Source organism: Komagataella phaffii, chromosome 4 (assembly GCF_000027005.1).
Source record: "Komagataella phaffii GS115 chromosome 4, complete sequence".
NCBI lineage: Eukaryota > Fungi > Ascomycota > Pichiomycetes > Pichiales > Pichiaceae > Komagataella > Komagataella phaffii.
Window position 1 is genome coordinate 191,593 of NC_012966.1, and position 12,789 is coordinate 204,381.

At 43.5% G+C, this 12,789-nt stretch overlaps 5 protein-coding genes across 5 annotated transcripts; 2 read left to right on the top strand and 3 right to left on the bottom strand.

The window, feature by feature from the left end:
* Nucleotides 1–2,776: 2,776 nt before the first annotated feature.
* PAS_chr4_0098 (Subunit of Elongator complex, which is required for modification of wobble nucleosides in tRNA) lies at nt 2,777–4,447 on the top strand (the record flags this gene model as incomplete). The annotated part of the gene is made up of 1 exon (XM_002493458.1): nt 2,777–4,447. One exon carries the CDS (start codon nt 2,777–2,779, stop codon nt 4,445–4,447), a length of 1,671 nt encoding a protein of 556 aa, XP_002493503.1.
* Nucleotides 4,448–4,460: 13 nt separating this feature from the next.
* On the bottom strand, nt 4,461–5,675 carry PAS_chr4_0099 (Hypothetical protein; the record flags this gene model as incomplete). Its single annotated transcript, XM_002493459.1, has 1 exon — nt 4,461–5,675. The coding sequence occupies one exon, from the start codon at nt 5,673–5,675 to the stop codon at nt 4,461–4,463; it is 1,215 nt and encodes a 404-aa protein (XP_002493504.1).
* A 232-nt stretch (nt 5,676–5,907) lies between these two features.
* PAS_chr4_0100 (Component of NuA4, which is an essential histone H4/H2A acetyltransferase complex) lies at nt 5,908–8,166 on the bottom strand (the record flags this gene model as incomplete). The annotated part of the gene is made up of 1 exon (XM_002493460.1): nt 5,908–8,166. One exon carries the CDS (start codon nt 8,164–8,166, stop codon nt 5,908–5,910), a length of 2,259 nt encoding a protein of 752 aa, XP_002493505.1.
* Nucleotides 8,167–8,909: 743 nt separating this feature from the next.
* On the bottom strand, nt 8,910–10,907 carry PAS_chr4_0101 (Mitochondrial aspartyl-tRNA synthetase, required for acylation of aspartyl-tRNA; the record flags this gene model as incomplete). Its single annotated transcript, XM_002493461.1, has 1 exon — nt 8,910–10,907. One exon carries the CDS (start codon nt 10,905–10,907, stop codon nt 8,910–8,912), a length of 1,998 nt encoding a protein of 665 aa, XP_002493506.1.
* A 331-nt stretch (nt 10,908–11,238) lies between these two features.
* On the top strand, nt 11,239–12,752 carry PAS_chr4_0102 (elongation factor 1 gamma domain-containing protein; the record flags this gene model as incomplete). Its single annotated transcript, XM_002493462.1, has 2 exons — nt 11,239–11,440; nt 11,725–12,752. 2 exons carry the CDS (start codon nt 11,239–11,241, stop codon nt 12,750–12,752), a joined length of 1,230 nt encoding a protein of 409 aa, XP_002493507.1.
* Nucleotides 12,753–12,789: the final 37 nt, after the last annotated feature.

A 12,789-nucleotide genomic window follows, 5' to 3' on the forward strand; every position in this document is an offset into this window, starting at 1 on the left:
CAGAGTAAAAACTTTGCTTCTTTTTTACAGCTCTTTTCGGGGGCTGGGCATCAATATTGTTGAAAGAAATGTCTGTACCTACGGTCGAAATACTGGCCGCTCTAAGAGGGGGATAACCAGCGGAAGTATAATTTTGAGAGACTGTCTGAAGGTTTTTGTTGGATGGTTGAAGCCTTGTTTTCAACATATCTGGTGGAAAATCATAAGCATCTGTTTTCTTTTTAGCTTGTTCCAATGCATCCAGCTTGGGGTGACCAGCGAACTCTTGAGCAGGAGAAAGGATATTTGGGTAGATCATAGTACGGTCAGGTACCGGAGTCGAAAGCCCAGCATGGTTATTACCTCCTGGATTATATCGATCAGATGGCATAGATTTTCTAATGGGCCTTCTAATAACAGTTTGGGTGGAGACGTCAGCAGATAGGTTATAATCCAATCTAGATTGATCCCTTGGCTGAGGTGGCTGATTCTGCCGGTAAGTTGTACCTCCACCATATTCTGAATACGGAGCTGCCATTTGGCCAACAGAATCTCCATACTGACGGTAAACAGGTTCACTGGTAATGGAGTGAGTATATTGTTGAGGCTGGTATGGTTGGACATCATCTGCCTCAAGAATTTCATCATCGTCCTCCAAAAAAGAAAACTTATTCTCAAACGAGTTCTCAGGTAAGCGTGTAGATTCTTGAGCATTAGAGATCCTGTCATTTTGAACTGACTCAGGTTTGTCGAGTGTCTGGGTCATTTCTTGCTTGAGTAACTCGGCAAAGTCAGCACTTTCTCCCTCCGAAAATACGGACGACTTGTGAAAAGGACTATGAGCTGTTTGATGAGCATCTGCCGTTCCTTTATCGGGGTACTCGTCATGACCTATTTCAAACACCTGCCCAACTGATTCGGACACGAGCCAATCTGGCTCATGATTAGACTCTGTATTCCATACTGGTTCCGCTTCTTGCAGTTCAGGAGCTTGGCGAGGTGATGACTGGGCAAAAGAGTTGTTTCGTTCAATATGCCATGCATTAGGCTGTTCTGGATGATAGGGAGAAACTTCAGATTGTAGATGCTCTTTGCCAGTTGAATCTTGAAATCTGCCAGCTTCAATAAATATTGGTACTTGCTCAGCATTGTTTTGAACCGGCTGGTGTGATCGTTCCTCCACCATAGGCTGGTTACTATAAGGTTCCTGCTCTAAAGCATGGAGGGCATGCTGATCAAGTTTATGTTGCTGAGGGTACTGATCAGAAGCCTTATTGTCTGCATTCTGCTGGGCTTGACCCTGGAAATGATTGTTTGTAACAGGATCTTGAACTACGTTCTCTTCAGTCTTATCCCAAGGAAGTTTTTGTTCATCAGAAGACTGTTGAGGATTGAAATGAGAAGGGGTTTGGCTATGATGGCCTATTTCAGGCTCTTGTTGAAGATCTTTATGAGTATCCCAATCATCTAGTTCTTCGGACCCAAATTGTTCGTTATCCCAGGGAAGTTCATCATCATTTACTGCAGGACTTTGTTGTCTGTCAGTATCCCAGTTTGAATTATTTCCAGAACGCTCAGTCCTTATTTCTTGCGCAGGGGGTTGGTAGCGAGTATCAGTATCCTGATCCCAAGAATCTTCAGCGTTCTGCGTATCCCATTGTAAGTGTTGAGGCTGCTGCTGAAAGCTTGAGTCTACGGCTGGCTCCTGAGGAGCTGAAGTAGAGTCATTCTGATGATAGTTACCTTCGTTATTATCCGCTTCCCAATGGGGCTTCCGCAACTCTTGCTGAGTCTGTTGATTATTCCAAGAATTCTGGTGATCACTAGAAGGATTCCAGGCAAAACTATCACTCTCATAAGCCTGAGATTGAAGAGATTGGTCATTTCCCCCTCGATGAAGGGAGTGAGGCGAAGCTCCGTATGTCGAACGATGAAAACTGTTGTACTGGGATTGAACCTGTTCAGCAGTCTGATTACTCCCGACAGTCCAAGTGTTTGGACCATTTTGGCTTTGATAGCTTGAAGGATTATCCATTGCAGTATCATCAGTATTCTGGAAGCTGAGACCAACTGCCTTGTGAGTAGGCTCAGCAAATTCTGGTTGACTAGGTATACTAGCATCCTTTTGAGCAGTTACAGCTTTAAAGTGATGATCAAACTGACTTCCGTCAATTTGAGCAGGAGCCCTGTATTTCCTTTGTTTCTGAGTGCGCTTTCTTACCCCCTCCTTAGCTGTGGAACCAATGTTAGTATTCTGCTGGGAAACAGGAGGTGGAGGAGCAGAGCCAGTTTGGGGAAGTAGAGGTGGCAATTGCGACATTTTTGATGGATGCAATTGATTCTAAATCTAATTACAGTCACTCAGCTGGTGTTGCGATGATAGCAGTTCTTGCCAATGAATCCTGAAAGGAAATATAGTTGGAAGATGATACACGTAAGTGACTTGAGTGATCAACGAGCGAAAACTGAACTACGGAAAGCATGTCGAACGCGAGAAGACGCTCGAAAATCCTATAGAGGAGATGTGATGAGGTTGGTGAAGCTGAAAAGTTACAAGTACATCTATACTTTGAGAGGTAAGTCAATGAGGCGATATAGCAATTCATCCAAAGATCACACATTTATACATAGACTTTGTAGTCTTTCCCCCAATGATTTACGCCTACTCGTCACCATAATTGATCCGTCTCTTCGACTTATCATTCTCTATCGCGAATGTATGAATTTTTTTTGAAAAAAAAATTCTAGTACTCCTCTCTCTTATCTTACACTTCACTAAGTTTCCTCTTTAGAGACCATGGCTGTGGGAATGCAAGTCACAAAGTCCAAACAAAAAATGGCTCCAGAAAAGGAGCGGTTCTTGCAATGCTGTGGTGACATTTCTATGGAACTGGTGGCTTCTCTTAAGAACTCAAAAGATATTCATTTGAATGGTTTGATAACCAGATACTCTAAAAAATACAAATTGAAACAACAACCAAGACTCACGGACATTATCTCATCCATTCCAGATCAATACAAGAAGTATCTAATTCCTAAATTGAAGGCCAAACCTGTTAGAACTGCCTCCGGTATTGCTGTCGTTGCAGTAATGTGCAAACCTCATCGCTGTCCTCATATTGCTTACACTGGTAACATTTGTGTTTACTGTCCTGGTGGTCCGGATTCTGACTTTGAATACAGTACACAATCATACACAGGTTACGAGCCAACATCAATGAGGGCCATCAGAGCTCGTTATGATCCATACGAGCAGGCTCGTGGTAGAATCGAACAGTTACGTCAGCTAGGACACTCGATAGACAAAGTTGAGTATATTATAATGGGAGGTACTTTCATGTCCTTACCTGTAGATTACAGAGAGGGATTTATAACCCAACTACATAATGCTCTTACGGGCTACAATGGGAAGGATATCGACGAGGCAATAAAGTTTTCACAGCAATCACTTACCAAATGTGTGGGGATTACAATTGAAACCAGACCAGACTACTGTACAGAAACCCATCTTAGCGACATGTTAAAATACGGGTGCACCCGTTTGGAGATTGGTGTTCAATCTGTTTATGAAGATGTTGCACGCGATACTAACAGAGGTCACACCGTCAAAGCTGTATGTGAAACCTTCGGTTACTCCAAAGATGCTGGGTATAAGGTTGTCAGCCATATGATGCCTGATCTGCCCAACGTCGGCATGGAAAGAGATTTAGAACAGTTCAAAGAGTACTTTGAAAGCCCAGCTTTTAGGACGGATGGGCTTAAGCTGTATCCAACTTTGGTCATTCGGGGAACTGGTCTCTATGAACTTTGGAAGACTGGACGTTACAGATCTTACAACGCCAATGCCCTTATTGATCTAGTGGCTAGGATTATGGCATTAGTTCCTCCTTGGACCCGTATTTACAGAGTTCAAAGAGATATTCCTATGCCTTTGGTGACGAGTGGTGTTGAGAATGGAAATCTTCGTGAATTGGCTCTTGCTCGTATGAAAGACTTTGGTACTTCATGTCGTGATGTCAGAACGAGAGAAGTCGGAATACAGGAAGTGCATCATAAAGTGCAGCCAGATCAAGTGGAATTAATAAGAAGAGATTACTACGCCAATGGAGGTTGGGAAACTTTCCTTAGTTACGAGGACCCAAAGCAAGATATTCTTATTGGTTTACTGAGATTAAGAAAGTGCTCTAAGAAGTACACCTTCAGAAAAGAGTTTACCAGTCAACCAACGTCTGTTGTCAGAGAGCTGCATGTCTATGGGTCTGTAGTCCCGCTACATTCAAGAGACCCAAGAAAGTTCCAACATCAGGGTTTCGGCACTCTGCTGATGGAAGAGGCAGCACGTATTGCCAAAGAGGAACACGGTTCTGAAAAGCTCAGTGTTATTAGTGGAGTCGGCGTTAGAAACTACTACGCTCGTCTAGGTTACACTTTGGATGGCCCATATATGTCCAAATCATTGATAGACTAATTATTTATGAGAACTACCCTAAATTCTTTCTATATTCATCCCAAGCAGCACAAATGGTATTGATAAAGTTCGTTTTATCCGTTTCTGGATCTCCTCCTGTCTGGAAAGTGAATGCAAACTGTTCACTATCGATTCGAAGTTCACCCTCAATGTTTCTGGCTTTTGTAGAAGGTTTATATTCATCTTCGATTGCTCTGGACTCTACATCACCATCACCCTCTTCTTCTTTATCCTCTTTCTCGTTGGAATCACTATTGTCCTTTTCTACCAAATTTTCATTCTCCCCAAAAAAAGCAAATGTCTCTTGCTGAGCGCTTAACGGCTGGGAGGTTAACGGAGCAACTTTCTTGGTATCGTTTGAAAATACATCCGTCACATGCGGTGACTCTTGTTGCACCTGCATTTTAATATGACGCATCGGTGCCTGCCTTGCGCTAGTGTATACCTGCTGAGGTTGCTGGTTTCCCATTGGCGGTTGTCTACTTTGCTTCACGACTCCCGGTGCCACATTATTGGGAACTATGCAACCCTGCGCCATTAGTGCGCTGTGAGGAACAATATAATGAGGTTCTGGTCCATAGACTGGGAAAGGCATCGGTGCGAACCCTGCTGTAGGCTGCGCTTGCGGGAAGGGATAACTTCTAAATCCGCCCTGAGGAACAGATGTTAATGGTGGTTGTCCGCTAAAAGGCAGTCTACGTTTCCGGAATCTCTCGGGACCTGCTCCTTGTCCCTGTTGCGTGTAGTGCAAATTGGTTCGGATTGGAGCGGATCTGATAGAGGGGTTGGATATATGGTTCCCATTGGCTATGTTCAAAGGAGGCGGCGCATTACGACGCTTCAAAGACTTGTTGGGCAAACGAGTGGCTGATCTTGGTTGTTGCGGTTTATCAGCAAGGTCTTCTCCTACTGAATCGAGTGGTGGAAACGATTCTTGGTCAGCACGTTCAGAGACACCCTGTTCTCTCTTAGCGATGAGATCTTTTTGCTGCTCTTCTATTGTTTTACTACGTGCCAACGCCTCTTCAAACACTGGCTTTAATAACGGTAGTCCTGGTGAGAGGATCTGAATGGCGATGGACTCAATTTGTTGTTTGTTGCTATTGTTTCTCCTATCTGGGTTAGCGTCTGCGTTCTCGGACTTAGCAGTGGTCTCTTTAGAGCCTCTCTCGGTTTCCTGTACGGGCTCATCGTGTTTCTTGGAGTCGGTGTCGTTAACAGCAGTCATTATTCCACAAGTATGGCTATTCGAACCTGGTATTGGAGCCAGGAGAGTTGTTGGTCCACTGATTCAGTTGGGAATTAAGTCTAAGAACCTACTATGTGTTTCAAATGCGAACTATGAAACCGCGGCACGTGACGCGAATGTATGCGTATGGGGTTCAATGGATGTGAAAAATGTTACATAATAATTATACAACGGCTTTAAATATTATACAATGAATGGGGCTGCGAAGACGTTAAGCTCCTTTGCCCGCGCTCGTGGTGACTCCCGAAATATTCTTCGACACTTTGGATGGAATCTTAGACTGTTTAACGGGAGACTTGGTGTTATTAATTTGGTTGACTACCTTATTGGTGTTTGATTTAGGGTTTTGCTGCTGTGCCTGCTGCTGCTGCTGCTGCTGTTGTTGTAGCTTTTGTTGAACCTTCTGGCGTTGTTGCAATAGTTTCTGCTGTTGCTTCTGCTGATGCTGCTGCTGCTCCAAAAATAACTTTTGCTTGGCTTGATGAACCTGTTCATATGCCTTTGTCAAGAGCATACAACCAAATCTTATCGACTGTGTTTGAGAACTAATTTGGTTCAATTCGCTAGGATCGACGGGGTTGAACAATGGAACATCACGATCAAACGAAAATCTACTTCGCAATCGACTATTTGCATCATCAACGGAGTCGTATACATTCATTCCCTGCTGACTCTTGGCGCTGTTTCGATCGGTAATGTCAGCATCCAAAGATTTCTCGAAAGTTGAAAAATCCAGGAACTCATCCAGCGGTTCATCTACAGTCATTTTGCGGTCTATCCATAGTCCACGACGACCCATCCTTTTTCTAACTTTGCAAATGGGTGCAGTTACATCCAGTTTATTATTAGAAGCAACCTCGTAAATAGATGGTGGTAGTGGCGTGGTGAGAGCATTGTCTTTGAAACACAGGGTCCGAGGTAAAGGTTTCTTGTCTTTTATCAGCTGAGTGATTTCCGGATCAAAATAATTGGATTGATCCACTTCAAAAAGTGCAGCAGCAATGGATGAATATGGAAAATGTCCTTTCTCTAAGATGCTATCTGGGTTTGTGAATTGCAAAAAGGGGTTGAACGGGTCATCTGTTAAGTTAACCCATCCTCTATCTGATTCTTTCCGTTGACGTAGTTTTTCAGCCACAGCTCTATTGATAGCTTCGTCCTTTTCATTCAAAACTGTAGAGACGGTAATCAAGTCCATATCAGGAATCCTAGACATGGGTAACTTGACGTATGGCTGGATCGATACAGGGTTGAGACCAGATTTAGATATCTGCTGCTGCTGTAGCTGCTGTTGCTGTTGTTGAGCTTGAGCTTGGTTCCGGTTGGGGTAGTTTCCAGAGTTGTATCCTTTGCGGTATTTACGATCTTCATCCGTCGTAGGTACAACCTTCTTTCTCTTGTGCGCAACAAGGTCTTCCTCTTCACCTTTAACACCAAGATCTCTCTTCAAAGTTTTAACGCTACATCTCAACTGGAAGACTTCATGTCCAACTTCAATAGCTTCCTTGCGTTTGACCTCTCTCTGAGCAACAGCAAGCAGCAAATCTCGAGTCTGCTTGAGTTCTCGATGAAGTTTGCGCAGCCTTTCGGAGCCTTGAGTATCAGTCCGTCTTGTTTTCCTAGCTTGACGGAACTCTCGTCTTCTGAAACAAACATATGGATCGCTGTCATCCTTTTCAGATGAGTCCTCAAACCTTAATTGAGCTGTTATAGGTCTCCCATGTCTGGCAATACGTCTTTGCTTCCAGTGATCGTAGATTTTTTGACCAAAAATTCTTAGTAGCTCCGCCAGTTTTCTATGTGATAGTTGAGATCTTTGGCCATCAAGGAGAGTGCGAAATGGATGCAAACCTAATTGTTTCTCCAAGCTTAATTCTATTTCCTCAATTGAATTAGGATCAACAACCAATGCTGCGGAATGAAGTTCTTCAAACGTCAAAATCTGTGATGGGTCCATGGCGAGAAAAGGCTGTTTCTTATCTATTACGACTTCGAAACGCTGCAATACAATTTCCAGTTCCGTCTCGGTGCAAGGCTTTATGCCATTGGCTAGATTTTTGTTCAAAACTTCCTTCAAGAAGCTTTCATCTTCTTCATCTAAATTGTATATGCAACCAGTGGTCTCTTCCACTGTGGCACTAAATCGAATATAAGTGCCTGGAGGCTGAAATTTGTCACGATAATACTTATCATAATCTTTCCATACTTGTGATGCATCTGGAGTTGGGATATAGGCTTTTTCAACCTTACCTCCAGAAATAACAGCAGCCTGTGCGGCATTGATAACTCGTTGTAAATGCTCTTCTTCTTCTTCTCCCTTCTCAACACCAGTTTCAATCTTTTGTAATTCTCTCTGCTGATCTTCAGTCTCCAGGTCAGCGATGTCAGACTGCTTGAAGACCTGTAGGGTCTGCTTCACGGAAATCTTCCTCTGACGGAATCTGGCACCAGCCGCAGATGGTAAAACCATAATAATCTTAGAGGTCTGGGGATTGTTATTTACAACAGAGACCTTGTGGTGTTGTGTGCTCCTTGGACGGATTTACTCGAAGATTGGACGAGGAGGAGCTAACAACAAAGGCCTACGGGGTGATGGTAGTGGCACTTGCCCTGGGATCGATGAAAAGTGGTGATTTCCAATTGGGTGTAGACTGGCGACTGAGCTTACCTCTGATTTTTGGAAAGATGGATTGTCGAATTTGATCTTCAGTGTGTCTTGGTGTGTTCTCCTAACAAAAGGGTTATTCGTGAAAATTCTTCGGAAGGTTGCGCTTACACTATCAAAACATTGAAAACCAAAACAGTCTCCGGATTACTTCTGAAAAGCCTGGGTATTGGATTGGGCAGATCAATCTGGTGATGATCAATGTTTTTGTCGGGAGACACTGCTCGTGGTAGCGTGTCGTACCGTGTTAGACTTTGAGGTAGTAGGGAGGTGGTGTCGACCTTTGCTTAGTATGGAGTGGCAAAAAGTTTCCCTATTGGGCTTCGCGGCACTAAGAACTACATCTATTCGCGACTGGAATATCGAGCACCGGGAAAGGAGCGACGAGCGAAGAGCGAGGAGGTGGAGTGACAGTCTGGGGGCGGGCGAAACCAAATACGTAAGCCCTCTGGAAGATCCGGGGTAGATCAGGGAATTGTTTTCATGTGGAACATCTTACAAAGCTCCCATTGCTATGATCTAATCTTCCAATGGCTTGCCGTTGTAGTTTACTGGTGACAGGCCTCAATCTCCCGTATATGATACTTTTCTAAAGTCTTGGAAGGAACCATGCTGGGACTCTCTGTAACAGGGTCTCGTCCTTTTTGGTTCTTGGGGAATGCAATTACATCACGGATACTTGTGGACCCTAAAAGCATTGCACAGAGTCTGTCAAACCCAATAGCAAAGCCAGCATGGGGAGGACATCCAGATTCGAAAGCCCCCAACAAATGTCCAAACAACCGATGGGGATCTTGGATCCCGAGAATCTCTTTGAAAATATACTGTTGTAGATTAGAGTCATGAATTCTTCTTGAACCTCCTCCAACTTCAACTCCGTTGACAACCAGATCGTAATGCTCACCATGTACCGCCAAAGGATCGGTTGAGAGAAGATCGTAATCTGCAGGTGAACACATGGTGAACGGGTGATGGGTAGACTCATATTGGTTCTTTTTGTAAAGTGGATAGCTTTGCTTTCCGCTTAGTTGGTCTTCTTCTACGGGATTGAACAGCGGGAAATCAACTACCCAAGTAGCAACACTCAAGTCTTTTAAAGTGTCTTCTTCACTGTTAGCCACTGTTCTTCTCCATTTTGTAGGGAATTGTTCAATGGCAAGTTGTCTAAAACGTCCCAGGGGAGTTGGATTCTCATATGGCAGAATGGCTCTATCAGCTCCGGTAATTATATCACCAGGTTGAAGATTGAGCTTGGCCGTAAGCTCTTCAAGTTTAGAGGAATCGATATCAGCATACTCAGAGAAATGCTGGTGCCAATTGTTCAAGTCAGTGGTGGATTTAATGGCAAACATTGCTGGTCTCCTAGATTTATAATTATCGGGTTGTATGAGCAAGTCAGGAATCGTATAATGCGATCCTTCAAATGCTTGTTTCAAAACACACACTTCGAAAACAGGGAAATCAGGGTTGGCAACTCTTGTTGTGAATTCAGATATATCGTGAAATCGTAATGATGACCTTAAATCAGGTTTATCAATCCCATATAACTCTAGAACTGATTTGTATGACATCAATGGGAATTCGTTGGACCTAACTAGCTGGTCAGTTCCAAAAGGAACATAGAGTGGAGACTTTTTGACATCTAACCAGACATTATTGACAACTTGTTCCACCGCGTGTCTGACTTGTTTTCCGTCTGCAAAGCTCATCTCTATATCTATCTGTGTGAATTCAGGTTGGCGGTCAGCCCTTAAGTCTTCATCTCGGAAACAGCGAGCAACTTGATAGTATGATTTGACGCCACTTGCCATCAAGAGCTGTTTGTATTGCTGTGGAGATTGCGGAAGTGCATAGAAATAAGACTTTCGTCTGGTGGGAACCAAGAACTCATTGGCGCCCTCCGGAGTAGATTTGAAAAGGAGAGGTGTTTCAATCTCGGTGAATGAAAGGGAATCTAAAGTGGATCTGACACGTTGCAAAGCCTTTGCCCGCAGCTTAAGAGCATCTTGAAAAAACTTCGATCTGAGTTGTAAGTAACGGTATTCAGGTGGGTAATCGGGTGACGCTACGTCTAGTGATTTCAACTGAGATGGGACAAGATTCGAACGGTTTAGGATTTGTAATTTTATAACGTTTAAATCCCATAGTTTTCCCACAGACTCCTCGCTTTGGTCCTTCTTGGGTCTTCTCCTTGATATCGTGCCGGTGACTGCAATAGCGTCTTCCAATTGTAGCTGTAAAGATATCATCTCTTCATCAGCTATGACAATTTGAGTGATATCACCGTTGTAATCTCTCAATTCACCAAACGCTAGCCGTTTTGAAACTTTTCTGGGCTTGCTGTTCATCCATCCATGCAGGGTAATTTCTTTGCCCAAGTACTTCTCCAACGACAGTGCTACGCTACCAATGGTATGCGTAGTAGAGGGAAACACAAACTTGGCCACGGTAGTTTCCCTGTCAGGGAGCTGCACTCGGGAAGACAGGCCCCTTCTCCAAATACAAACACTGCACCTCCTAGAAATGTACTTGGTCTGTCTCAGCATGCTTCTAGGAAGGGAACAGGGTGAGACAAAGATCTAATCCGATTACTGATTGGAAAAGAGAGTGTAATTTTTCATGTACAATAGGTATTATGTAAGCAATTTTGAAGGGTTTGGGTCGGGTGATCCTAACATCCTCTGTCCAGCTCCGCCGAAATTGCCTCAACTGGTTTGTGGTTCTTCTCACACCATCTGTGGATGCGTGTGTGCAGTTCCCATAGTCTGGTCAGTACACACCCAATTATTTCCACGACTCACCGTTTGAAAGCTTCAAATTTTTTTGCCAAAGCTCCTTCTTTTCTTCTCTTCCTAACTTTGTTACAAATTAAACGACATGTCTCAAGGAACCCTTTTCATTACTGAACAAACCCGTGGAGTTGTTCCAAAGGGATTAGTTCAATACTTCAAGTTGGACGTTAAGATCTCCAACAAAGAAGACGAGCAATTCAAGAAGTACTTCCCATTGAACTATATCCCTGCCTTCGTTGGTCCTAAGGGATTGAAGTTGACAGAGGTTTCTGCTGTCATTGAGCACTGTAAGTAAATTTTAACATTACATTTTTGCATTCTGTTGTTTTGTTTTGCTTCATTTTTCCTTTGATTGTGCATTGTCCTTCTGAATCGGATTCTCCTTTTTCACGTTCCGAGAATTTCAGTGATGAGAAATATTATCATTTAAACAGTTATCCCTGTCTTAAAATCCGTGTCGAGATTATTTAACTCTGAAGAAACATTTCGTAGAAGGGCTATTCACAATCAAATCAAGGACGAAGCAATCAGAATTCAGAAATCTTTTTGAACTTGTTTTCTAACAATTTAGTACTGAACTTGGCCGGTGAGAAGAAATTGAAGGGAACTACCGAACTTGAGCAGGTTCAAGTCAACAAGTGGATTTCCTTTTTCAACACTGAGGTCATTTCAACCAGTGCTAGAATCTTCCTACCTTTGTTGGGTAAGGCTCCATACAACAAGAAGGACATTGATGCTGCCACTGAGAGATTGGATACTATTATTCAAATAATTGAGGCAAGATTGTCTGAATTTACTTACTTGGTCGGTGAAAGAATCACCGTTGCTGATCTGTTCGCCGCTACTGTTATTGGAAGAAGTCTGGAGACTATTTTCGACAAGGCATGGATTTCCAAGCACCAGGACATCTTCAGATGGTTCAGCACTGTGTCAGCCCACCCAGTTCTGTCTTGGAGATACGTTGACTTCAAGCCAAGAGACAAGCCTGTCGAATACGTCCCTCCTAAGAAGGAAAAGAAAGAAAAGAAGAAGGAGGAGAAACCAAAGCAAGAGAAGAAGCCTGCTCCTGCTGCTGCTGAGCAATCTGATGAGCCACCTGTTGAGAAGAAGGCAAAACACCCATTGGAAGCTCTTGGAAAACCAAAGTTGGCCATTGACGAATGGAAGAGATTCTACTCCAATGAGGAGACCAGAGAGTCTGCAATTCCATGGTTCTGGGAACACTTTGACGCCGATGAATGGTCCTTGTGGAAGGTCACTTACAAATACAATGATGAATTGACCTTGACCTTCATGTCAAACAACTTGATTGGAGGTTTCTTTGCCAGATTGACCGGTTCGATCAAGTACATGTTCGGATGTGCTGTAGTGTACGGAGAGAACAACAACAACGGTATCATCGGTGGTTTCATGGTCAGAGGACAAGACTACAAGCCAGCTTTTGAGGTCGCTCCAGACTGGGAGTCTTACTCTTACGAGAAGTTGGACCCTAACAGTGAGGAAGACCGTGAGTTCTTCAACAACATGTTGGCTTGGGATAAGCCAATTGTTGTCAACGGTGAAGAGAAGGAGATTGCTGATGGTAAGGTTTTGAAATAGGATAAGTTAGCTTAGTAATTTTAAGGTAAACGAGGCC